Raw genomic sequence first — 26,598 nt, 5'->3', positions numbered from 1 at the left:
TTCACCATCACAGAGCATTTTACCAAGGACAATTTGGCAGTTTGTACAATCCTGCAGTTTGAGGACGGCAGTAAATGTATTCTTTGTCAGTGAAAGTTTAACTATTTTTCATTAGATGACATGAGGCCTTTTCCGAACAAGAATGTTTTCCAATGGAGAACCAGAGCAGATTATCTGATTAATGTAACAAAACGAAGGTATGAAGTGGGTCACCTGGGGCAAAGCCCAAGATACAAACTCAAGACCGAGTCCGTGAACTGCAGCCAGTATGGACTAGGATCTGCAGGAACAAAAACATTCAGAGGCCACAGAAGCTTTTAGCCAGAAAAGTAATTCCTTTTTAAAGTTGGTTTTTGGTCACAAATGTTGAACAAGTTACTGAAAATCGAATAGTGACTCGCAGGGACTCCCTCTCATACATCACGTAGAAGAAAACCTGAAGGATGCTGGTATCCGAGGGGTTTACCTATTGCGCTGCTGTCTGATTTGTACTGAGGATTCGTATTCGGATATCGGAATTGATCACAGCATGCGTCATATGAAAGATAGTGTCGGAGAAATTAGTTTATATTCTCATGTTCCAGTGAATCCAATGCCATCAAACCAAAAGATCAGGGCAGACTACAGAGAAGGGTACATTTCCCTACAATGACCAACAAAAGAAAAATCATTAAAGATAAGTTTAGTTATAACATTTATTAAAGGAACAAATGAAGAAAATGTAACAAACTGCGACTCTATTAAATCCCAAAGCACTGTGCACAAAATTCATAATTTCACCTTCTGCTAGGGTGAACCCACCACCCTGATAACCTATCAACTCTAAAGTGTCTCCTTATAACACGTCTTCCATTACAGCATTAGGAACAAAACAAAACTGCCCCAACTGTATCACATGAACATCAGTTTAGTCCAATTATTAAAGCAAATATTACAACAAAAACCTGAGCTGAGCCCTCGCTGAAATATGGTTCCCTTTTACTATCAAAGTCCCTTATGGTTTATTGTTTCATTCAGCCAATAAACGGTTGCCCTATTACATACATGAGTAAATCATTCAAGTCCCAGGTTCTCCTATAGCAGGGCTGATGGTGCTCAAGAAAGGCTACTTTCAACCTCTTTATAGACACCATATCTACATACATGTAGCATCACCTTTCTAGATCAGTTATTTCTACAAACACAAATTAAAAGAGAAGGTTGATTGTTAATCTCCTCATGCACTGCGGGTTAGGGCAGCTCTTTTGCAATGCCTTGCAACTTGAATTATGGGGTTCAAAAACTACAACTACAAAAGTGATGACTGGGTGCATCGCCAAGGGTGTTAAATAACTAAGTGGCACATTTTGCATTATGCTGTTAGAACTCCCGAGTTTCGTAGCATCACTAGAGACAACAAAAAAGAGATGGGAATACTTTTTTTTACTTATTACTCATTATGATTAGTAAGTCCACCTTCCTTTCGAGAAAGTCCTGGAGCGGGTAGGACCAGAGATACTTGTCAATGGACTTCTCCAACTAAGCTCTTGGGAGCCAGTACAGGAGACAGAGCCCAGATAGGGATACAAAGCACAGAAAGGTAAGGAGACTGTGGAAAGGAAATCAAGCATTGTGAAGATGTCACATCCAACCTATTTATGATGCATGCAAGTCAGAACTAATATTGTACTAGATTTGCTTGTTCCTATAGAGTCTGGTTTTCTTCGCTCAAGGTATTCATTATGCATGCAGGTCAGAACTGAAATTGTATCAGGTTTGCTTGCTCCTACAGATTCTGGTTTTGTGTGCTCAAATTCAAAATGCCACGCATACGGCATTCGCACAGACTGCAAGCAAATGCACACATTGGATAGGGCATCAAGAACAGTGGCTCCAATGCATTCTGCGAATGTCAGCAAATAACAGTCAATGATGCAGACTGCAGGGGAGTGACAGAGAATCACAAGGAATGAGCACCTTTCCATTCACTTCGTATCCTGTCTATAATGTTGGATCCACCTCACTCCCAATTTGGAAAGTCATTCACCTTACTTTCCAAGTGTCAGACCTAAGCTCGCCCAAGCCCCCTGCGAGAGAGCAAGCAATCCAGCAAACACCCACTTCCTAGCTATTAATAAATAAAGAGTGATGCCTGCCTCTCAAGATTGTGTGTCCTGGTCTAACCACAGCCAGGTGGTTATGTTTCAAACTCTGGGGGGCATCCAGGGCTTAACCCAAAGCCTTTAGTCCATCTCCCCTCTTGTTACCCACACACTTTGCAGGTGGGTGGCCTGAAGGCGAAGGTCACTTGAGGCTATTGAGGAAACCGAACAGGGCTTGGTGGAAGAGGTGAGGCTGGTCCAGGTAGCAGGCATGCTTTGCGTTAACAAGCATAGCAATGGTGTGCTTCGGGATCTGGCGAAGGTTCTCCAGTGACTGAGTTCCCAGGTTGGTGTCTCGCTCACCATATACAATCAGGGTGGGTGTCTGTAGCGGGGTTAGGAGAAAAAGGAAAGAGAATGGAATGTAGAAGGTAATAAAATGGGACGATGAATGGGAAAACAGAAGAAAGCGAAAAAGGAGACAAGAACAATAGATTGTTATGCTTTTTTAGTTCTTTGTTTCAAAGTTCATTTTACCATACAGTAAAAAGTTCTCACTTCGACAGCAATACTCTACACATCCACAGTAGTTAAGTGTAGATGAGCATAGTGCATTTAATTTAGCAGTAATTAGGAAAGCCATTAAAGATATGAATACACATTGCACCTTCCTTTATTACAATCCAAATACTTTATCTAAGCATTGCCATATATTAATTATATGTCACACAAGGTCATTCCGCATAATACATGTAATATATAAATCAGTTTTCCCTAAAACTACTATATTTTTTTAAAATGGATCTCTGCAAGTGTAAGTAAGAGAAGATCTAAAAATGTTTAGTATTATAGTTCAGGCACGCTCCACACATCCGTTTTTATGCAATAATGCATCCACTGAATTTTACATCAACATTCCACAGTACAAGTTGATTTTAGGTCTGTATTTTATAAATCAACGGTAGCTTATATCAGTAGTGCTCCACAGATAAATCAAAAACCTACTTAGTTAAAGTTTTTTTGCATCTTGTTTCGACTATAGATTCACATGTTTGCATACACTTGTCTGTTGACCGGATGGAGAACAGCAGTAAAATGTCTTTGAAAATGTTTAGAAAGGAACAAAAGAAGAAAAACACCTAAAGAGATGATACTTGAAAGTGGTAGTTCATATTTTTGGTTGCTAGCTTTCAGGATGACTTGGGACAAGATCTCATACCATTTGCTTCCCTCATTAGATGTAATGGCAACAGTAAGAATTGGGGTTATTAGTGTGAAGGGTGGGAGTCCTTTCCAAGTAATAATTCTACAATTGTCTTTTTACTGTGAACCAAGTACTCCATTATAGCACCTGACTCTCTTAGGATAGTGAAGCCATTCCAATTCACAATCCTAGGCCAGTAATACCAATTAGCTAGTACAACAACAAGACTCCATAAATCATTGTTCAGTCAGTGCTTTTTCTTTATAAATGGAAAAGTATCTCTCTATCTCTCATTACAATTATGCTCTTTAGGTGGATGGAAATACCTTTTGTGACACCCAGCATTCTGGGTGCCCATGTGCTGTAGAACGTTGTGGGCAGTGCATGCAGCCCATTCTCGGCTGCCAGAGCAGGTTGCACGGCTAGCACTGCTGGTTGCTGGCCAGCACATTCATTCTCACTGCCTGCTCCATGTGGGCATGGTGCGGATTCTGTGGTGCGTGTCCCGCTTCCCCCAGACGTCAGTATAGGAAGCAGGGGTGGAATCCCCTTCTCACATTGGGTTTCCAGGAGTGGGTGCCTGGCCCCCAGTTATTACTGTGTCCGTCCCCGGGGAGACGGTGAGCCCAGGGACAATAACTGAGTAGGGGGGGCGGGGGGGGGGGGGGGGGGGGAGCCACAAGCACATCCCCTCCATAAACAGGGATAATTTCAACATCTAATCCACCAGGCCATGCCCCCCCCCCCCCAGATAATGCTTTACATCATGGTGGAGTGGTTGAGTATTATGCGCCATTTGCTTTGTTTAAAGAGCAAATACTTGCAGATGAATATCTCTGTCCTTGTTGACCCTACTTTCTCCATCTTAACACTGCTCTGCTCCTTGTAGCTGGTGCTAGCCACCAGGATCATTCTCATCCGGCCTCCTGGTCTCTAAATGATGCTTTGCTTGGAGAGCAGGATTTTTGGACTCCCTGTGCCAGAACAGTCATCTGCCTGTTTCCGGGGTTCTTTTATTGCTGGTGGGGGCCTCTAGTGCAGCCCCTCTGCAACCAGCCAGAAGAACACGCCCCTTGCCACACCGTCCAGGCCCCAGAGCTTCCTGGTATTTTGAAGGACATGAGGGGGCAGTGGAGTGCAGTTGCTTTCCTCCAACGGGTCCCCAGAGGGTACAAGTGGGGCAGAATCACTGGCCCTGAATACACCAATTCTAGTCTTGGGGGTCAGCTGGAGTCAAAGTTCTTAGTCCTTCCTTGCAAGGCATCGAGTGGCTTTTTCTTCCAGCCGAGCATCCTTTCACTGCTTTCGCTATCTAGCCCAGTGTCTTCTCAATTACCTCTCCCGTGTGCAGGTTTAAAAAAAAAAAATTAAATTTTTTATTTAGCCATTATTGCAAAACAAGATACAGAGACCAAGCACATCGGGAAAAATTCAAGGGCAAGAAAAAAAGGAAGGGAAAGAACAAGGGAGCATGAATGAATGACCAAAAGAACAAAAGAAAAATGAAAAAAAAATCACATTTTGTAACGCAAATCTTAAAGAATTCAAATATATCTTACTAAGTATAGGCTCAAGCAAAGTACATATATGACAATTCTAATCACACTGAATACCGGACCATATCCGTTTGAAATTTCCCCAAGAGCGTGGACCTCTAGCTCTGGCAAGAGCCATTTCCATTTCATATATTTCCTGTACCAGTGTCCAAAATTCATAGATACTGGGTCCTGTTTTTTCAATCCAAACACGAGCGATGCACAAGCGAGCACATACAATTAAAACTGATAAGAGTAAACATGATAGATGCCCTTGATTCTGCATTGCCCCCAACACAATTTCCTTCTCTGCAACTCAATACTGTGTCCAGCCAAAATTGAAAGAGCAGAATTAACTTTCAGCCAGAATATAGTCAGTCCTGGACACACAATGAACATATGTTGTAAATCAGCAGCATACAGTTGACATTTTGGACAATATGCTTTAAAAGATGATGAATGATTCACAGCCCATTTAGATATTAGCTCGGGAGTATAATACTGCATAAAAATGATCCTATATTGCTGTAACTTCAAATTAACCGATACTACTGCTGTATCTATAGTTGCCAAGGACTCCTGAACTTCATTACTAGTTAGATCGGATAAAAAAATCCGAGTTAGTTTTGCTGAAATTTCTGTACCATCATCGCTGGCAGCAGCTAAAAGTTTCTTATAAGCTCTACCAATTAACCCCCGACCAGTAGTCTGGAAAAGTACGAAGAGTATCTCGGAAGGATTTGGTATCTGTGCTAACCCCAAACCACGTAGCAAACAGTCCCTAATTTGTAAATACTTGCAAAACGTAGACTGTGGCAGGCCAAACTCTTCCTGTAAAGCAGTAAATGAACGGAACCCATGTCCCTCATACAGCTGGCCGATTTGTATTATACCCCTACTTTGCCACCTACTTCCAACAGGGTCGTGAAACACCTCGGGTAATTCAGGATTCCCCCATAGCCTAGTATACATGTGCAGGTATGAAAACGAGTATGTCTTAGAGATATCTTGCCATATATTAACAATATTTCTCAAACTTAAATCTGACTCTTTTATAGTAATTAAGTAGTTTTGTATAGCAGAAACCCAGCATCAGAACCACATGCCATGTGATAAGAAAGCCAGATACTGCCACTATGTGGTTCCTTAAGCAAACTTTGTATTCGACCAAAAAACGAGGCCCAGAAATATAACTTAAAAACTGGGAGCATAAATCCGCCTTGGGTATAAGGTAGTTTGATAAAATGTATGGCTCTCCTGGCCCGTCGACAGCTCCAGATAAAGCTACCAACAGCACTCTCCACACGTTTGAAGGATGCCAGTGGAACCCTATATGGAATAGTACGGGAGAGATACAGGAACTTCAGCAAAATATTCATTTTGACAATACTACATCTCCCCACAATGCTAATGAGAAGCGGATGCCAACTACGCATTTTTGAGACAACTCTCTTTAGCAATGGTTCATAATTAAGCACAATTATGTCATCTACTTGACTGCAAATGCAAACCCCTAAATATATTGTTGTTCGTGTAACCCCCAATGTAGCCGGAGCCTCATTTAATTGATAGTTGTTGGAAGGGCGTTCTCCGGGGGGCTTCAGAATACGTTCCTGACCACCCTTTGACCCACCTCTCCCAGAGTTAGGCCGAGCAATGGCGGGGAGGCCCTTCCTGGAAGGGTCTCGTTCCTAGGCTCGTACACGCTGAGCTTACACTCTTTGACAGAGGGACACCATACAGTAGTTCTTAGTAAGACAGTATACTTTATCGATAGTTTCAGGGGATCTTTATGATCCGTGATACCGCTGTTGGGTCATGCCACAAGCGGCGGTGGTTTCGTGATGGGGGTATTGGGGTAGCGGGACAGTCTTTAAGTTCAGTGTCTCTGCGGAGTATCCTACGCACAGCTCTCAATCCTCGAGCTGGGGGATTTGGGTTCACTGGGCAATCTCCGCCGATCCTTCTGGGTAGGAGCGCCGCGAGTCTCTCAGCAGGCACAGGTGGTTTCAGATTCTCGGGAGCCGCAACGGCGTCAGCAGGGCTCAGATGGTTCAGAGTTCAGGGAGCCGCGACAGCGTCAGCAGGGCTCAGATGGTTCAGAGTTCGGGGAGCCGCGACAGCGTCAGCAGGGCTCAGATGGTTCAGAGTTCGGGGAGCCGCGACAGCAGGGCTCAGATGGTTCAGAGTTCGGGGGGCCGCGACAGCGTCAGCAGGGCTCAGATGGTTCAGAGTTCGGGGAGCCGCGACAGCAGGGCTCAGATGGTTCAGAGTTCGGGGAGCCGCAACAGCGTCATTAGGGCTCTCGTAGGTCCAGGTCTTCTCTGCCGCCTGTCCCTTCAGCACCCCTTGTTATACTCCCCCTACTCTTTGAAGTCCGGAGTCCTCGCAGAGAGGGGTCTTGGTGCCTGGGGGCGGTGTGTTGGGATTTCCTGCCGCTCGGCCCCTTTGATCTGTTCAGGTTGGTCTGGGAGGGACTCCAGACGCCCAGCATGCGAGGCGCCCGCTCACCGGGGGCCTGGTGGGCGATCGAAACCCTCCTTGGGGAGGAGATCAGAGGTGTGACAGGGACGGCGTCTCCCGGTCTTGCTTGGGGGTTTCTCTCTCCCTCGGCCGGGCATGCGTGGTAGTGTCTTGGGTTTTGCTGGGGCCCCGGCCGGCCATCGGGTTTACTGGGCCATGGTGGCCGGAAGTCTGTGATACCGGGGATCAGGTGTGGTTGCAGGGTTGCTTACTGGTCGGGAGGGTCCACGCCACAAGGCCGGTCTCACAATAGTTTAATATTGTTTGTGTTTAATTGAGATTTAGTTTATAGCCTGAAAATTACCCGAAGCGTTGGGCCTCTGAAGTAATCTCATCTATTGAATCTTTGGGTCTACAGGAAAAGACTGCGATATCGTCTGCATATGCAGTTAGTTTGAGCTCTATACTATTGAGAGATACTGGTAGGATCCTTTCATTGCGTATCAAATGCTGTATAAACGGCTCAATATAAAGAGAAAACAGTAATGGGGATAGTGGACACCCCTGCGGTATCCCCCTTTGGACTAAAATAGAGGATGAGGAGAGACCGTTAACCATAACTGAAGCTGTCGGATTAGTATACAGTTTCTGAGTTGCTGAGATAAACCTCCGACCGAGGCCAAGCGCTGTCATGGTTATCCATAGCGATCCCCAGACCACACGGTCGAAAGCCTTCTTGGCATCTAACATCAACATCCCAACGCGCTGTTCTAGCCGGCCACAGACATCAAAAATAGAGATAGCAGTATTAATATGAGCTGTTGTATCTCTGCCTGGGACGAAACCATGCTGATGCTCTGACACCAACACATGAATGACCGGGGCAAGACGAGATGCAAGAATTTGAGAATTTCTTTTTTTGCGTCAGCGTTTATTAATGATATCGGCCGATATGAGCTCATCTCCTCTGCTGGTTTCCCCTTTTTTTAGGTCTCACCTGGCTATCGCGTAAGCGATCGCCCAGCGAGACTTATGTAGGGGCTTCAGAAAATGCTCCCAAAGGCTTCCCAGGCGGATCGGGTGGCGGTTAAGCGCACAACCACGCGCATTCCATTTGCCACCAGCTACTTCCTGCGCGTGCGCCGCCTCACGCATTCAGAGAGATTTAGTATGGGGCACAAGACCTTAAAAATGCGGTTTATGGCCAGTGCATGTGAGGCATTCAAACGCGAAGCTGGCATCGGACTTGAAAGCAGCAGACTGCTTTTGCCAGCACGCGCTCGGCCTCACTTCCTGCATCCCCTCTTACAACAATTAACTTTCGTTATAACTCACACCCCAAATGCTCGTTCCCTCCCACCCTTCCTTTGATGTCCTCTTTTCTTGTTGTTTACAAACCACACCACACACTGCTGCACGCCACACACTGCTGCACGCCGCACACTGCTGCACGCCGCACACTGCTGCACGCCACACACTACCGCACGCCACACACTGCTGCGCACACTGCTGCATTACACACTGCTGCACGCTGCACACTGCTGCACGAAACACTGCTGCACGCCTCACTGCTGCACGCCACACAATGCTACACGAAACTCTGCTGCACACCACACACTGCTGCACGCCACACACTGCTGCACGCCGCACACTGCTGCATTACTCACTGCTGCATGCTGCACGACACTGCTGCACGCCGCACACGGCTGCACGCCGCACACTGCTGCATGCCGCTGCGCGCCACAGTGCTGCATGCCTCACACTGCTACATGCCACACACTGATGCACGCCACACACTGCTGCACGCCACACACTGCTGCACGCCACACACTGCTGCACGCCACACACTGCTACACGAAACTCTGCTGCACGCCACTCTGCTGCATGCTTCACACTGCTACATGAAACACTGCTGCACGCCTCACACTGCTGCACGCCACACACTGCTGCACGCCACACACTGCTGCACGCCACACACTGCTGCACGCCACACACTGCTGCACGCCTCACACTGCTGCACGCCTCACACTGCTGCACGCCTCACACTGCTGCACTGCTGCATTACTTACTGCTGCATGCTGCACGCAGCACACTGCTGCACGCCGCACACTTCTGCACGCCGCTGCACGCCACACAGTGCTGCATGCCTCACACTGCTACACGAAACACTGCTGCACGCCACACACTGCTGCACGCCACACACTGCTGCACGCCTCACACTGCTGCACGCCTCACACTGCTGCACGCCTCACACTTCTACACAAAACACTGCTGCACGCCTCACACTGCTGCACGCCACACACTGCTGCACGCCACACACTGCTGCACGCCACACACTGCTGCACGCCTCACACTGCTGCACGCCTCACACTGCTGCACGCCACACACTGCTGAACGCCACACACTGCTGAACGCCACACACTGCTGAACGCCACACACTGCTGCACGCCACACACTGCTGCACGTCACACACTGCTGCATGCCACTGCACGCCACACACTGCTGCATGCCGCACACTGCTGCATGCCGCACACTGCTACACGAAACACTGCCGCACGCCACACACTGCTGCACGTCACACACTGCTGCACACTGCTGCCTTACTCACTGCTGCACGCTGCACGACACTGCTGCACGCAGCACACTGCTGCATGCCGCACACTGCTGCACGTCGCACACTGCTGCACGCCGCACACTGCTGCACGCCGCTCAGTGCTGCACGCCGCTCAGTGCTGCATGCCTCACACTGCTACACGAAACACTGCTGCACGCCGCACGCTGCTGCACTTCACACACTGTTTTTATGCGAGTTTATGCTACTGGCATTGTAAATGACAATGCCTTTTATTTGTTTTAAAACCAAAACATAAATAAAAGGCATTGTAATTTTACAATGCCAATAGCTCAAACTCTTATAAATGCAAGACCTATTGCATTGCAAATGCTTGTTTTAAAATACTATGATATTAGTAATATTCCAGGAGGGCGGGACATCACCCCCCCTGCATGATCTCGTTACATAATACTAAAAATATTGGTAGCAGCCTGTTTTTAAAAATCTTATAGAACTCCAAAAGCATTCTATTGCCTCCTACAGCTTTCCCAGTAGGCAAATTATCGATTGCTCCCTCAATTTCACCTTGGTCAACATCCCTTTGTAAAGGCTCACAGAGAGAGCGATTCAACCTAGGCAAAAACTCTCCTCAATATAGCCTGTAGCAATTTGGTGGTTAAAACAAGTTGAGTTATCATACAAATCTGCATAATATAACAAACTGTTGAAGTATGTTCTCCGATCTAGTATAAACTAGGCCATTTACCCCTTTAATACGTTTAATACGAGATCTAACCCTCATAGCGGCAATTTGATTGGCTAACAGATGCCCAACCCTTTCCCCATATTCAAACTGTTTAGTTTTAAGCTTGTGATAGCTATTCGCTACTTTATCCCTTAAACCTCTTTTAAGTTTAGCTCCGACATCTATAACTTGTTGATAAATCAGCTGTGCTCCAGGGTCTTTCAAAACAACAGCTCTAGCATGCTTTTGCTCTAAATCTAAATATGTCTTATGGCTTTGTTCCAGCAGAGATAACCCCTGTCTGTTCTTTTTAATAATATATTGAAGCATAGCCCCTCTGACAAACGCCTTCATGCAATCCCAAACCATTGCCGTAGACGTTGTTCCAACATTATGTTCAAAAAATTCCCCTAGGGTTCTTTGCATGAATTCAACATATTCTGGACTATTAAGAAGATATCTAGGGAAGGAAAACTTCCTCCTTGATTCCTTGACCCCAGGTTGCAGCCGTAAAGTCAACATCAATGGATTATGATCCGAGGTGATCTTAGGACACACCTCAATTTGTGCCATATCTAAAATTATATTACTAATGAAAATCATATCTATTCTGGAATATGTTTTGTGGGGAAACGAATAAAAAGTATAACCTGGCACCGTAGGATTTACTCTTCGCCAGACGTCCTCTAATTGATGCAAATAAAGAAGTTCAGATATAGCACCTCAAACCTTACCCATCCTAAGCAGAGTTGAAACATTTGTAATATCTAATTTTCTATCCATGATACAGATAAAATTCTCATAAGGATCAGATCGCCTTCCCATTCCAAAAGCTCAGAACACAAATATGAAAACATATCGGGGCTGTCAGTATTGGGACCATACACTGAACAAACCGTAATTTTACACCCATACATCAACATCTGAACTTTTGCCTATCTCCCCCTAAAGTCAGCCAGTGTACGAAGCACGGTAGCCTGACAATTTTTGGATTTCAGAATAGCCACCCCACAAATAGAAATTGATTGTGACGTGCTAACGAGCACATCGTATCCAAGCTGTTTAAGGTATGCTCTAAATTTATGGGCCAAATTTGTTTTGGAGAGTCCTAGTATGTTGGGTTTAAATACTCGAAGTTCCTCTGTTACAATACGACGTTTCCCAACATTGTTAAGGTCCGATACATTCCAGCACATAAATTTTAAATTCAACATCTAGCAATTAAAACGACAGCTCCACGTGTCCCTGCTAATTGCAACTCTTCCCCCCCCCACCCCCCCGGGCTTGATCAATGCCTCCTTAATTAAACTGTGGCTAATTAAACCCCTCCTTCCCTCCCCCCACCTGTCAAACTGTGAACTAAATTCAAAACAGCAGATACCAAATCCTACCCCAACCCAACCCACCCTCCCTCCCTCCCTCCCGTATCTATGGAAAGGAATCGCCCCCCTTCTTGCTGTACCAACATGGCAGCATTTAACGAAGATGCCCCCTCTGTCTAACCCCGCAAGCTCTGAGCCACCGCCCACCCCACCACTACTGCCTTGTTACGTGTAATATAGTTGTCCTCACCCATCATTAAGAAAGAAGAGAGAAAAAAAACCCTATACAAAAGAATATTAGACAGCATATTCTTAAAACATTCACAAATTATTCCCCTCTTCCCCCTTTTTAGCCAATACAGAGAAACGCTTATCCTCTCAACAAAAAAGACATTTAGTATCAGGAATAAGCATCAAGAATTTGGTCCCTTCTTGGCAGCAGACTGCCACACTAACAGAGCTTTTCGAGCATCATATTCATTAAAAAAAATGTGTTCGGCCATCCTTCATGACTTTTAGGCGGGCAGGTTCTTATAAGAATACTTATGGACAAATGTTTCAAGAGGATCCATCGGTTGGCGCAGCTTCCATCGTTTTTCCATTGTTTGTTTGCACAAATAAGAGCGCACAAATATGGACATCGAGTCAACTTTAACAGGTGCTGCCGGACGAGCCTTGAAATATATCACCTGCCGAAACAAAAAGTTGCAAAGAAACACTAAAATTGGCCGTGCAAAATTAGACCGCCATTGATCGGCCGTTTTTAAGACCAGAGGCAACCTATGCGCCCATTGAACCTGAGAATCTATGTCCCAATCCCCTAGGTCAGGGAGGCTTTTTGAAACAGATTGACAATAAATGCTCGAGGAACATTGCCTTCCTTCCCTTCCGGAATACCAAAGACTCTTAGATTCTGATGGCGTTGCCTGTTCTCGAGGTCTTCCAGTTTTGCTTGCATACGCTCAATTTGAGAATTTTGCGATTTCACAAGGTTCACTGAGTACGTATTAGTCTGCTCTACTGCTGAAACCCGTTCCTGAAAATCCGTGACCTCTGAAGTAAGCTGGGTGAACTTAGATGTAACCTCAAGCAGCGCTTCCTTTATCTCTTTACTATCTGTTTTGGCCTCTTGGAAGTACTCTTGTGCCTCCGTTTTCTGCATCAATATTACCTGCATTATTCTAGACAGTGATGGCTCCTCATAGTCTGCCGATTGATGCTCTTCCGAGGAAGTTTTGCTCACCGATACTATAGAGCCCGGAGCCAATAGTGTGGGCAGCTGGGAGTTTATGGGTGCATTTTCCATCGTTTGTCCTACCATTACTATTGGCGTATCAATTGCAATTTCTGTTGATCCTATTAAGGGGCCAACAGATCCATTATTCAGAGCTCCAGACGCTCCCTCTTGAGCGTTTGCACCCTCTCCAGCAGTTGCTGCAGCCTCAGATCAATTTGCTCCCTACTAAAAGGGGCTCCCGCCCCAGCTCCTGCAACTGGTGCCACTGCTGCCATATTGCCCGAATTAGACAGTCTTAAAGCAATGGCCTTGACTTCACCCTTTGTAGGAACCCATCTGTGTAAGGGACTTGCTGTTGGGCCAACCTTTGATGTGTTGGCCGCTGCCTCCTTAAGCCGCCCCGCAGAATTGGTGACTTGAAGCTTAGCGCCGCTCCCCCGACCCTTAGCTCCCTTGCCCACCTTCACAGCTTTAGGACCTTTTGCTTTACCTCCTTTCCTACCTTCGGAGATGGCAGCCCTGGAATTGCATAGTGACTCTGTGCCATTGGTAAGGCTTCTCAACACATAGCTCAGTGCATCCTGCTGCTTCACAGATCTTGTCGAGGAACTAGGCAGACCATTTTCACTGTCTTGAGTAGGACTTGAGAACACCGCATCAGTAGCCAGATCGTCTATAGCCAACTTGTCGCTGATCATTTCAGCAAGCCCTAAGTATTCCGACTGGTCTTTTGTGTCACTACTGGCTCTGTCCCCCTTTTCTCCCCTTCCAGGTTCGTTAGACATTTCAGCAGAGATCTTGCTTGTCTGAGTTTTTGTTTTTAAGATATCTTCCACTGTTGGCCTATCCACGACAGAGATATCCGCCATGCCATATGTGTTAGAGGGCTCAATATCAGCCTGCTCATGTCCACAGTAGTGGCTAATGTTGGCGCTGACATAGAAGTGAAGGCAGAACAAACTTAAGGAGCACAGTGCCTCTCTTTGCTCAATAAGGAATTGCCTTTCACGCCTCCTTTTCCCATAGAAATATCGTCAACTGTATCTGTAGCTAATGTTTCTGTACCATGACGGGTTGATAATAAAGCAGGTCCTTTTATCTGGGTGTCTCCGCCCCCAAAACCCTCCTGAACAGCAGTATTCCGCAACTCGGCCATATCAAAGTCCGAATTGGATGTTTCTGTGCTGCAGGATTGGAGCAGTTCTGAGCCTTTCACCGATTGCAGCAATTTCAGAATGGGTTTTCCCAGCCATGAACCAGCACTTCTCTCCAAGCCGGGGGTAAAGGTAACATTATTTCTTATCAGTTTGCCAGTGTTGTTGACTGCAGTATTGCCATCATCACAATTCCTACAATCCTCCTGCGCCCCCGCAGCTACACCAGTCTCTACTAGTGCCTCCGGATGACCTCGCCCCTTGTAGTCCGTGGTGGAGCCATTATCGCGCTCCGCTGCACTTCTGACCTCCACCAGCCTCCACTGACCTTCTTTACGCCAGCTGGTTCCAATAATGTCTGCCGCGCTTGTCGTTTCTGCCAGCCGGCTGCTTGCAAGATTTTCACCGCCCTTTGGACCTCCGTGATCCAACACATCAGCTGGATTCCCCCAGGAGTTGTTCGGTTGCAGTTTTCAGTTTACTCCGTGACAGCAACCCAAAAAGGTCTGGCTACGCCACTAACCGCAGGTCTGCTTCCGAAGCAGTCGGTACTTCAAGGGTACTGGTCTGTGGACTAAAGTGGGGGAGGGGGCTGTGTTCCACTCTCAGTACCCCCCTTCAAGAGAGCCCTCTGAGCGTTCACCCTCATGTTCTAGGCTGTGAGGGGCCCAGTGCCCATCCTCAACTACCCCCCCACTCATGGCAGGGGCAGGGTGACCCCCTTCCCTCGCCTGCACTGGGGTCCGAAGCACCCTGTGCACACCACAGAGAGGAGTAGAGGCAGGCACAGTCCAGGCACATGTGAAGAGCCTGTGAGTGGGGTAAAACTATAGTGCCACAAAGCTGCAGCAATCACTCTTCTACACAACCACCTCCTTCGTAGCCGAGGTGACCCAGGCCACAAAATATTAGAGGTTGATGCACAAGAGAAAAATGATTGGTTGTGCGACCTTCAGAAGCGGGAACAAGGGTAAAAGTTTTTTATTTAAAGGCAACTTTTGAGTGAACGTCTGTCCCCGAAGGCGCCTACCTGTGTGGATAGAGGCCGCAGAACCCCCTGGAGGGCAAACCATGTGGGGCTGTGCGCCCCAGAGCCCAGCAAGCAGCCCCCCCTGGTCAAGCAGACGAAGTACCTGTAAGAGGGAGGCTACAGAGCAGTAAAACAAGGGCCCCTTTTGAGGCTCAGTATACGTGCCCTTTGTTACGCTTGCTTTCCTTGTTATGGTTCATTAGAATAAGATGCCCCTCCCTCATTAATGACAATAAAGTACATATTATTCCTTATGGATCAGCATACATGGCTTTTGTTAGTCTGTCTTTCCTTGTTATATGATTCATGAGAATGAGACGCCCCTCCTCTCCCTCATTTATGATAATAAAGTACATATTATTCTCTGTAGATCGGCACATACGGCCTTTGTTATGCTGTCTGTCCTTAGAATAATCTGTCACTGCAACCCCTTGACTATCCCAGGGATCCCCTCGCAGACTCGAGTAGGTACAGACTGCTTCTATATTTACACATTTTCAGAGTTATAACTAACAGTGAGACTCTATCGCCCCTTCACTTGTTTCTAGAGCTGCCCTTTAATGCGCCTCGCATATTTTTCACGCTTAAAATATGTATTTCAATCTAAAGCTTTGCAGGTCACAGGGGCACAAGACGGCCTCGTGGGCTTTTAGTGAAGCCGGGATTCGGTTCAGTTGAACATGGAGTGGGCAATGTAAGAGTGCAGCAGGTGCAGTGGCACCGGGACCCCGTGACGTAAAGAGCAGCTTCACTTCAGTTAGTGTCTGTTTTTTACTATAAAACCAGGGAGTGGCTTATCTAGTTTCCTTGCTTGCGTTGGACCCCATGTGCCCATGGGGGCGTGGCATGCAGGGTGTGTTGGGCTCAAAGCCAGAGAGGGAGGGGGGGTGATTTGCCATGTATAGTTTTCACACTAGTCTTAAAGGCTTGTATTACGTTGTGTGCCTGACTGACAGCCAAAAGAAACCAGGCTGTGGGGCCCTGTGTGGAGTGAGGTGCATGACTGACGGCCAGGCTGTTGGTGAGTGTGTGTGTGTGTGTGTGTGTGTGTGGCTTAAGTTGCGTGACTGATGGCCAGGCTATCGCTGTGTGTGTGGAGTGATGTACATAACTGATGGCCAGGCTGTAGGTGTGTGTGTGTGCGTGTGTGTGTGTGAAGTGAGGTTTGTGACTGACGGCCAGGCTGGTGGTCCCTGCGTGGAGTGAGGTGCGTGACTGATGGCCAGGTTGTTGGTCCCTGTGTGGAGTGAGGTGCATGACTGACAGCCAGACTGTCGGTGTGTGACTGACGGCCAGGGTATTGGCATCTGTCTGAAGTGAGGTGGGTGAATGTGTGGGGTTCGCAATCAGAATCCTTGCAGTGACACTAATTGTGTTGTCGCGGGTGGGAGCTGGGGGAGGGGCAGTAGTGCACGGCTCACGCGGCAGTCTGGTTTACTCACCCCCTGATTGTTAATGAGTGACCTGGAGGGAGGTGCCAACAGGTCCTTCTGGACCCTGGGACGAGGTAAAGGACTCTTACATCATGCGGGGGTTCGGAGCGGGGGCAAAGGTGGGGAGAGGCTGTGGGATGGACAACCGAAGAGGCCAGGGTTGTAGGGACAGAACACACAACACAGGGTGCCCACGAGGGGACAGGTACCGGGGGCAGCCTCAGGGTGCGGAGGACGGAAGGCAAAGAGGGCGGGAGTATCGGGAAGAGGAGGCATAGAATCCAGGAGAGGGGTCGATGACACAGAGGAGCAGTGTTGAGGGTAAGAGGGTAGTAATAATCCAAAAGAAGAGTTAATGATCGGGAGGGGGGGATACCGGGGAGCAGATAACGCAGAAGAGGGGTCGGTCGGTGTCAGTGAGAGGGTGGTACAGAGGGGAACAGAAAATCCGGAAAAGGTATTGTTGTCACTGCAAGGGGAGTGTTGAGGGTAAGAGGAGAGTAGTAAACCAGAAGAGGGGTCGGTGTCAGTAAGAGTGGTGGTGCAGAGAGAAAGAGGGGGAGATAAGCCAGACAAGAGGTTGGTGGCACCGAGGCAGATGGTGTGGATGGAAAGAGAAGATGGCCCGAGGCTGGGCTGTCAGGGAGGTGAGAAGAAAGAGTGAGGGGCATCAACAACCACAGCGGAGTGCTTGGAGGAGATGAGCCACTCACTCCTCTAGCGCCTAGACAACCGCACCTACAGCGGTGTCACAAGCAGTGCTTTGACACAGGACTGTCAAACGTGGTAGGCAGAGGTGAGAAAAGGGGACACTTGTCAGGAATTTTTACAAGGTGAGCGTTCGGCAAAAGTGTAAAGAAAAGGGGTGAATAAGGTAATGAAGGATAGGTGGTTACTGAATGATTTTAAAACACGGTTACTCTAGAGTTCTTGGGGAGGGGGCGCTAGGATGCAGGTCAGCCGCTGGAGGATCAGATGACCGCTTCTGCACTAGGCAGAGTGCAAGTGCAAGCCACCAGCATCACACAACTAAAGTCACATGGGCTGGGAAAAATCAAAGTACTTCTTAAGGAGAAAGAGAAAGAAATGAGCCAGAGACATTTAGTGGCATTAGTGGTGACCATTGGCGCATTCAAAGCACATAATACTAATATATGATTATATTGTGGCCGAATATTGCCACTTGTGAGAAGTTGGCCTGGCATATGCTGTTCCTAGTTATAGGGACACCTTGCACCAGTCCAATTCGACTCTTATTGATGATAGGTTTAAGACAACCTTTAAAGAAAGCTATCCTAGTGGTAGCTGTGGAGAGCAGCCTTCAGGATAAGTCTTGAAGGAGTGTTAAGCTTATTGTTTTACCATAATAACCTCTTGAATACCCAAATGAAAGAGTAGCCCACACAGGTATATATATAAAATATATGTATTTATTCTAGACAGAATCCCACAGTCACTTTATGTGGCTAGTGGCAAAGTTACACTTCAAACAAGCATTTATAAACACAATAAATAGCACAGAAATCAATGGGCCCCAGGGGAGGACCAAACCATATACTAAAATAGTGGTATAAGAACCACGACAATTCTACAGACAATGCCTAGGGCATTCAGGATCACTTGCCCCTTCAGAATCCACCCACTGTTAAGAGGAAGGGGACCCACGGGAGACGCGTGCAGCACAAGAAGTTGCTATCGGGATCGCAATGTTAATCTATGGAGAATGTCGCGGTTCAATATTTAAAGATTAAAGACACTTCTAGCAGGAGTACAAAGTTAAGGCTTGAGACTTAAGGCTTTGGAGAGCCCACCACCACGGGAGTACCGAAGTACCACTATTATCTGGCTTGGTGGAAGCCGGGTGCATAGGTCGATTCTGGTGTCGGGTCGCGGGCTGATTTTCAATGGAAAAGTAGTCCAAACTGCTGCTAGCCGAAAGCGTCGATGAAGTCATGAAGATCTAAGATGTAGAAAGTGTAGAGAAGAACCTGAAAGCAGAGGGGACAGAGTCTGGGTCACGGCACAGTGACCAGGGAGCTCACAGGAAGGAGCTCGTGGATGTCGGGTGCTTCAGGTAGAGATGGGTGCAGCTTGGCTCTGCAGTCACGGGCTCCGGGAGGCTTCAAGGAAGGCCAGCTTCTGGAGAGCGACTGTCCCACGTCGGATGAGGGTCGCTGCGGTGTTAGTGTCCCGATTGGATCCACTAAGCCTTGGCAACCGCAACCCACGCAAGATGAACAAAGCAGCTGCTGGTGCAGACCCACGAGGTCTGAGGGTGCTCTCCTTTGGAGAGAGCGTAGAGCAGGCCTGGAGCAACCAGGGGAACTCTTGTATTCAAAGATAGACCTCCGCTAGGGCCCACAAGTCGAGAGACAAGGGACCGCGGGAGGCGGCAATTTGGAGTGCGTAAAAGGGCACCCACGGGCCACCGGAGGGGGCTAGGGCGCTGGTCTTTGGCACAATTGCTGCAAAGTGGTTGGCTCGTAAACAGGCCAAAGCACAACTTCCCCACTGGTCAGGGTCGTGTGCTATGCAAGTAGAAGCCGGGGTCTCGGGGTATTGGGGATCTCGGCACCCACACGGTCCACGGTGCCCAAACTCGTTGAGCACACTCACTGGCCTCTGGGATGCGCTGGAAACCCACCTCAAGGGTTCTGGAAGTCGTCGAAGTTTGTGAGAGCAGCGAAGTTCCAACCGGGTCACTTGCAGTGTTTTAGGTGCCTGCCAAGCAGGGGGATAACTCCTTTATCCCAAGGGAGATTTCTTCAGTCAGCTGGGCAGCAGCTCGTCGAAGGTCGGTTCTGTAAAGTTCCAAAGTAATCTGAGGCTCTGGGGCCACATTATTCACCTTTATCCCCAAGATTAGGGGAGTGTCCAGAGTAGTGTCCACCAATGGCTGGTGAGGCGGGAAAGGGTGGCTACACCCTCTCCCCTTTGTGTGTTTCCCGCCTGGGCGAGGGGCAGGATGCCCCTTTTGCGGTTCCAAGCGGTGTATGCAGAATTAGGTCTCTGCAGCTGCCTATGTGCAACTCTGAATGGACATTTGGTGCACCCACCCTGTTCCAATCCACATTATCCTGTCTGTGGAGATGCTAGCACCTCCCTGCCACAGGAGCCCTATTGTCCAGCTGGCGAGGCTGGGGTTTTCCCCAGCAACAGCCAGCCAGGGTCGTGTAGGTGGCGGGCAGTAGCCATTTTGTGTAACTTGTGCACTTTTAAATTGGTGTCTAAATTCTACCGCTTTTCCCATATCGCCCTTCTAGCAAGGGGGAATCGTACCCTCATGCCCATGGCTGGACTGGGGGGAGGATTCCTACATGTTTGACACCAAACACGAAATGGTTCTGTGTAGCCATTCTCAAGTTATTGTGATGAAGCGATTCACTTATAATGCAGTTAAGAGTATATGGTATGGCTACACTACAAACAACCCAGTAACGATTCTATGAAGGTTGCAGAGAGGCCCTACTCACGTAGGGGTCCCCCCTCAGACATACCTCAGCACCCAGCCCTGTAGGATTACCAGGGCCTGCCATAGGGGTGACCTATGAGAGTATATGTGTTGTAATGGTGTGGGATATAGGGTACCTACATCCCTGTAAGGGGTGCTAGCACCACCTTACCCAGACTACAGTAGTGGTCTGGTGGTGTCAGTTTGTATGGCTGTCCCAGGGTGGCACAATAAGTGCTGCAGCCCTGGTAGGCCTACTGGGGGACCCATGCCCTGGGTACCTAGGGTACCATCTACAAGGGACTGGTAGGGCATGCCCAGCATCCAATTAGGTTTGTACCTAGAGTACTCACAACAGTTTTAGGGAGAAAGCAGATAGGCTGGGGTCCTGGATAGCAGGATCCCAGCCAGACTAGTCAAAAACCACTCAAATACCAGGCAAAAAGTTGGGGGCAACCATTAGTCAGATTCCACCTTCCTACATAACCCCCCCCCCCCCCCCCAAACGAAAGGAGATAAGGCTAACCTTGTCCAGATAAGCCTTTATTTCCTGAGTGGCCATATAAGGAAGAACCTGCACTAGCATGGTTGCTCCCTGCCTCATGGTCCACTTGGGAAATCTTACCCCAGGGGGTTCTAGAGTTTCTCCAAAGTCTAGGGAAATTACCTGTATTGGTTTTTGGGTCAGAGGTGGGCTGGTGGGGTGTCTGAGTCTGGAAGTGAGGCCCTACTTGGGTTGGTCTCAACCTCCTCAGATCACTGGCCACTATGGAAGCCTTTCTGCCCATGACTGTGTCATATCTGGCCCTAAGGGTCAACCTCTGGCTGCCTACAGCTGGGGGTTGGATCCCTTTGGCTGGAATAGTGGAGGGCACTGGAAGGTTTGGGGCCACTATGCCCCAGGTTTCCCTGTGCTCAACATCATCCATTTGAGGGGTGCCTATACCTAGGGGTAAGGGGGATCCCTCAGTTTGTAGAGGAATATTCACCTGGCTGAAACTACTCTGCTGGGTGTCCCTAATCTGCTGATGAGGGGGTTCCTCTGGACAGGGGCCCATTAAGGGTCCACTGACCTCCCTGACCTCTGCAGCCCTGGGCTGACTGAGGCAGGGTAGAGAGGGGCAGGATACCTGCTCCAGACTGGGTACCACCTTGGAAGGATCCCCTGCCATCAGAGAGGTGGGCCGGCCAGGCCTGTTCCTCTTCCCCTATGCTCTCTGTTTGGGTAGAGTGATCCATAGTTTCAGGCTTCACTCTTTCTATTTTCCCCTGGGGTGGAGGTGAGGCCCTCAGGGTCTCATCCACTCTCTCAGGGATTCCTACCATTTTCAAATGGGCCTTGTGGTCAACCTCAGCCCAGGCTGAGATTTCCAGATCATTCCCCAGTAGGCAATCTACAGGCAAGTTTGGGGACACTGCCACTCTCTTTGGGCCAGTGACCCCTCCCCAGCTGAGATTTACCACTGCCATGGGATGGTCTGTCCTGATTCCATCTATATTGGTCACCTGGTAGCTAAACCCAGGTAAAAGCTGTTCTAGGGGCACTAGTCTCTTGGTCACCATGGTGACACTGGCCACTGTGTCCTTATAGGCCACAGCCTTCTGACCATTGATCATGGGCTCTTGTCTGTACCTGCCCAGAATACTGGGGCTCATGGTAAAGTTGGCAAACCCCATGCCACCATCACAGACTAGAGTTGCTTGTGCAGGGTATCTGGGTAGGCCAGGGTCCACCTGTGTTACCTAAGAAAACCCAACTAAGTTTTTGGGTGCACTCCCACCACCTGGGGGATTACTACTAGTAGCAACAGGAGGTGTTGGAGCTGTAACTGGAGGAACATTTTCTCTATTGCCATTCTTTGGACAACTGGAGTCAGTTTTCCAGTGGCCAGGCTTCTGACACACATGGCAATATGGTTTCTTTTTTGAAGAGGAAGGATTTTGGGACCCACCCCCAGCACTGGGTTTTTGTGGCTCTTCAGGGGACTTTTCTGTTTTATTATCCCCACCTTTCTCTTTGGGTTTGGTAGAATCTTTCTTCTGGTCACCACCTTGGTTCTTGGGCCTGATCCTGGTTCTGACCCATTTGTCTGCCTTCTTTCCCAATTCTTGGGGAGAGGTCAGATCAGAGTCCACCAGGTGCTGGTGTAAGAGTTGGTAATGACAATTATTAAGAATCTGCTCCCTCATTATGAGATTATACAATCCTTTATAATCATTAACTTTACTGCCATTTAACCAACCTTCCAATGCCTTGGTTGCACAATCAACAAAGTCTACCCAATCCTGATCCTGTGCTTTTTGGGTGTCTCTGAACTTAAGTCTGTATTGATCAGTGGTTAAGCCAAACCCATCTATTAAAGCATCTCTCAGGATATAGTAATCATCAGCATCCTCTTCTCTTACAGAGAGGAGCTTGTCTCTTCCTTTGTCTGCAAAGGAGAGCCACAGGATTGCTGCCCACTGCTCTACTGGGACCCTTTGTACTTTACAGGCCCTCTCAAGAGCAGAGATCCATTTGTGGATATCATCCCCTGTCTTATAGGGGGGCACAATCTTGTGGAGGTTCCTATTGTCAGGGACTTTCTCTCTAACTCTAGGGGTTTCATTACTGCCACCAGGGGTCTCTAGACCCCACTTTCTTGAAGCTTTCTGAAGCTCCAGGGATTCCCTGTCCAATGCTAACTGTTCTCTTTTAAGCTGAAGCTTAGCCTGCTCAAATTTGATCAGTCTGCATTTCCTCTCATGAGAGGATTCTCTTCTCTGAGAAGAGGCAGAGGACCCTTTGGATCTCCCAGAATGGTTGGATCCCACTGAGGGGGATCTGTTCCTTCTTGGATCCACCACTCTCCCTTTAGGGATGGAGAGAGTGCCTCTTGGGCCATCACCTCCATGTTGCGAGTGGTTTGTTTCTTCCAGGTCAGGACTTTCATCCTCTTCCTGGTCCTCATCAGAGTCCTCTACTGGAGGGTCCTCTTCTGATGGATGCCCACCCAACCGGTCTACCCCACCAGACCCTAAAGTCTGCATAAAGTCTGCTATGAGCAGGATTTCCCTGAGACGTTGGGTATTGGCACCTTTGTTTGTCTTGAGTTTCCTAAGGGTGCACATCTCCCTGAGCTCAGCAAAGGAGAGATGATCATACTTGTCTACTGGGACCCTTTGGGGTCCTTCCAGAGCCTTATGGGCACCTGAACCTTCAGACATTTTCTAGTGTAGTGATAGTGGTGTATCTACCTACACTAAGTGTGGCCTACTGAAACCTCTCTTGAGTTGTAGTCAAGGTGTGCTAAACCCTCTACACACAACTCTAAGTTCAGTAGAACTTATTGTATTCTAGCTTGAATTTATATGTACCTTTGGTACCAAGTGGCTTTCACTTTAGAAATTCAATTTGTTATCTGGTAAAACAATGGCAAGCTTGAATCCAACCGCTGCACACCAATATGAGAAGTTGGCCTGGCATATGCTGTTCCTAGTTATAGGGACACCTTGCACCAGTCCAATTCGACTCTTATTGATGATAGGTTTAAGACAACCTTTAAAGAAAGCTATCCTAGTGGTAGCTGTGGAGAGCAGCCTTCAGGCTAAGTCTTGAAGGAGTGTTAAGCTTATTGTTTTACCATAATAACCTCTTGAATAACCAAATGAAAGAGTAGCCCACACAGGTATATATATATAAAACATATGTATTTATTCTAGACAGAATCCCACAGTCACTTTATGTGGCTAGTGGCAAAGTTACACTTCAAGCAAGCATTTATAAACACAATAAATAGCACAGAAATCAATGGGCCCCAGGGGGGGACCAAACCATATACTAAAATAGTGCTATAAGAACCACGACAATTCTACAGACAATGCCTAGGGCATTCAGGATCGCTTGCCCCTTCAGAATCCACCCACTGTTAAGAGGAAGGGGACCCACGGGAGACGCGTGCAGCACAAGAAGTTGCTATCGGGATCGCAATGTTAATCTATGGAGAATGTTGCGGTTAAATATTTAAAGATTAAAGACACTTCTAGCAGGAGTACAAAGTTAAGGCTTGAGACTTAAGGCTTTGGAGAGCCCACCACCACGGGAGTACCGAAGTACTACTGTTACCTGCCCCAGGGAAGCCGGGTGCATAGGTCGATTCTGGTGTCGGGTCGCGGGCTGATTTTCAATGGAAAAGTAGTCCAAACTGCTGCTAGCCGAAAGCGTCGATGAAGTCGTGAAGATCTAAGATGTAGAAAGTGTAGAGAAGAACCTGAAAGCAGAGGGGACAGAGTCTGGGTCACGGAACAGTGACCAGGGAGCTCACAGGAAGGAGCTCGTGGATGTCGGGTGCTTCAGGTAGAGATGGGTGCAGCTTGGCTCTGCAGTCACGGGCTCCGGGAGGCTTTAAGGAAGGCCAGCTTCTGGAGGGCGACTGTCCCACGTCGGATGAGGGTCGCTGCGGTGTTAGTGTCCCGATTGGATCCACTAAGCCTTGGCAACCGCAACCCACGCAAGATGAACAAAGCAGCTGCTGGTGCAGACCCACGAGGTCTGAGGGTGCTCTCCTTTGGAGAGAGCATAGAGCAGGCATGGAGCAACCAGGGGAACTCTTGTATTCAAAGATAGACCTCCGCTAGGGCCCACAAGTGGAGAGACAAGGGACCGCGGGAGGCGGCAATTTGGAGTGCGTAAAAGGGCACCCACGGGCCACCGGAGGGGGCTAGGGCGCTGGTCTTTGGCACAATTGCTGCAAAGTGGTTGGCTCGTAAACGGGCCAAAGCACAACATCCCCACTGGTCAGGGTCGTGTGCTATGCAAGTAGAAGCCGGGGTCTCGGGGTATTGGGGATCTCGGCACCCACACGGTCCACGGTGCCCAAACTCGTTGAGCACACTCACTGGCCTCTGGGATGCGCTGGAAACCCACCTCAAGGGTTCTAGAAGTCGTTGAAGTTCGTGAGAGCAGCGAAGTTCCAACCGGGTCACTTGCAGTGTTTCAGGTGCCTGCCAAGCAGGGGGATAACTCCTTTATCCCAAGGGAGATTTCTTCAGTCAGCTGGGCAGCAGCTCGTCGAAGGTCGGTTCTGTAAAGTTCCAAAGTAATCTGAGGCTCTGGGGCCACATTATTCACCTTTATCCCCAAGATTAGGGGAGTGTCCAGAGTAGTGTCCACCAATGGCTGGTGAGGCGGGAAAGGGTGGCTACACCCTCTCCCCTTTGTGTGTTTCCCGCCTGGGCGAGGGGCAAAATGCCCCTGAACCAGTTCCAAGCGGTGTATGCCGAATTAGGTCTCTGCAGCTGCCTACGTGCAACTCTGAATGGACATTTGGTGCACCCACCCTGTTCCAATCCACATTATCCTGTCTGGGGAGATGCTAGCACCTCCCTGCCACAGGAGCCCTATTGTCCAGCTGGCGAGGCTGGGGTTTTCTCCAGCAACAGCCAGCCAGGGTCGTGTAGGTGGCGGGCAGTAGCCATTTTGTGTAACTTGTGCACTTTTAAATTGGTGTCTAAATTCTACCGCTTTTCCCATATCGCCCTTCTAGCAAGGGGGAATCGTACCCTCATGCCCATGGCTGGACTGGGGGTAGGATTCCTACATGTTTGACACCAAACACGATATGGTTCTGTGTAGCCATTCACAAGTTATTGCGATGACGCGATTCACTAATAATGCGGTTAAGAGTATATGGTATGGCTACACTACAAACAACCCAGTAACGATTCTACGAAGGTTGCAGAGAGGCCCTACTCACGTAAGGGTCCCCCCCTCACACATACCTCAGCACCCAGCCCTGTAGGATTACCAGGGCCTGCCATAGGGGTGACCTATGAGAGTATATGTGTTGTAATGGTGTGGGATATAGGGTACCTACATCCCTGTAAGGGGTGCTAGCACCACCTTACCCAGACTACAGTAGTGGTCTGGTGGTGTCAGTTTGTATGGCTGTCCCAGGGTGGCACAATAAGTGCTGCAGCCCTGGTAGGCCTACTGGGGGACCCATGCCCTGGGTACCTAGGGTACCATCTACAAGGGACTGGTAGGGCATGCCCAGCATCCAATTAGGGTTGTACCTAGAGTACTCACAACAGTTTTAGGGTGAAAACAGATAGGCTGGGGTCCTGGATAGCAGGATCCCAGCCAGACTAGTCAAAAACCACTCAAATACCAGGCAAAAAGTTGGGGGCAACCATTAGTCAGATTCCACCTTCCTACACCACTTATAGAGAGTGCGTCCACCAGTGAATAGCCGCCTTTTTGAATAACAAGTGACTAGAAATAACCAGTGGAACGGACTCCCTTATGATGGGGGAAAAGTAAGGCCTTAATTGCTTTTCACTACTTTTGACGGTCAGCTTTAAAAACACACTTGGACACGGTAGTGCACCGTTGTTTGACCCTTCTCTTC

The 26,598-nt window shown here is 48.4% G+C and overlaps 1 protein-coding gene across 1 annotated transcript in view; it reads right to left on the bottom strand.

The window, feature by feature from the left end:
• Positions 1-681: 681 nt before the first annotated feature.
• The window catches only part of ABHD14A (abhydrolase domain containing 14A), a 73,947-nt gene continuing 48,030 nt past the window's right edge, over positions 682-26,598 (bottom strand). Inside the window, exon 5 of the mRNA XM_085625180.1 lies at positions 682-2,466. Coding sequence (XP_085481306.1) covers positions 2,284-2,466 — 183 coding nt within the window. The 3' untranslated portion in view covers positions 682-2,283. The remainder of the gene's footprint in view (positions 2,467-26,598) is intronic.

This window comes from Triturus cristatus, chromosome 9 (genome assembly GCF_964204655.1).
Source record: "Triturus cristatus chromosome 9, aTriCri1.1, whole genome shotgun sequence".
Taxonomy (NCBI): domain Eukaryota; kingdom Metazoa; phylum Chordata; class Amphibia; order Caudata; family Salamandridae; genus Triturus; species Triturus cristatus.
This window is presented reverse-complemented; position numbering and strand designations above follow the sequence as displayed.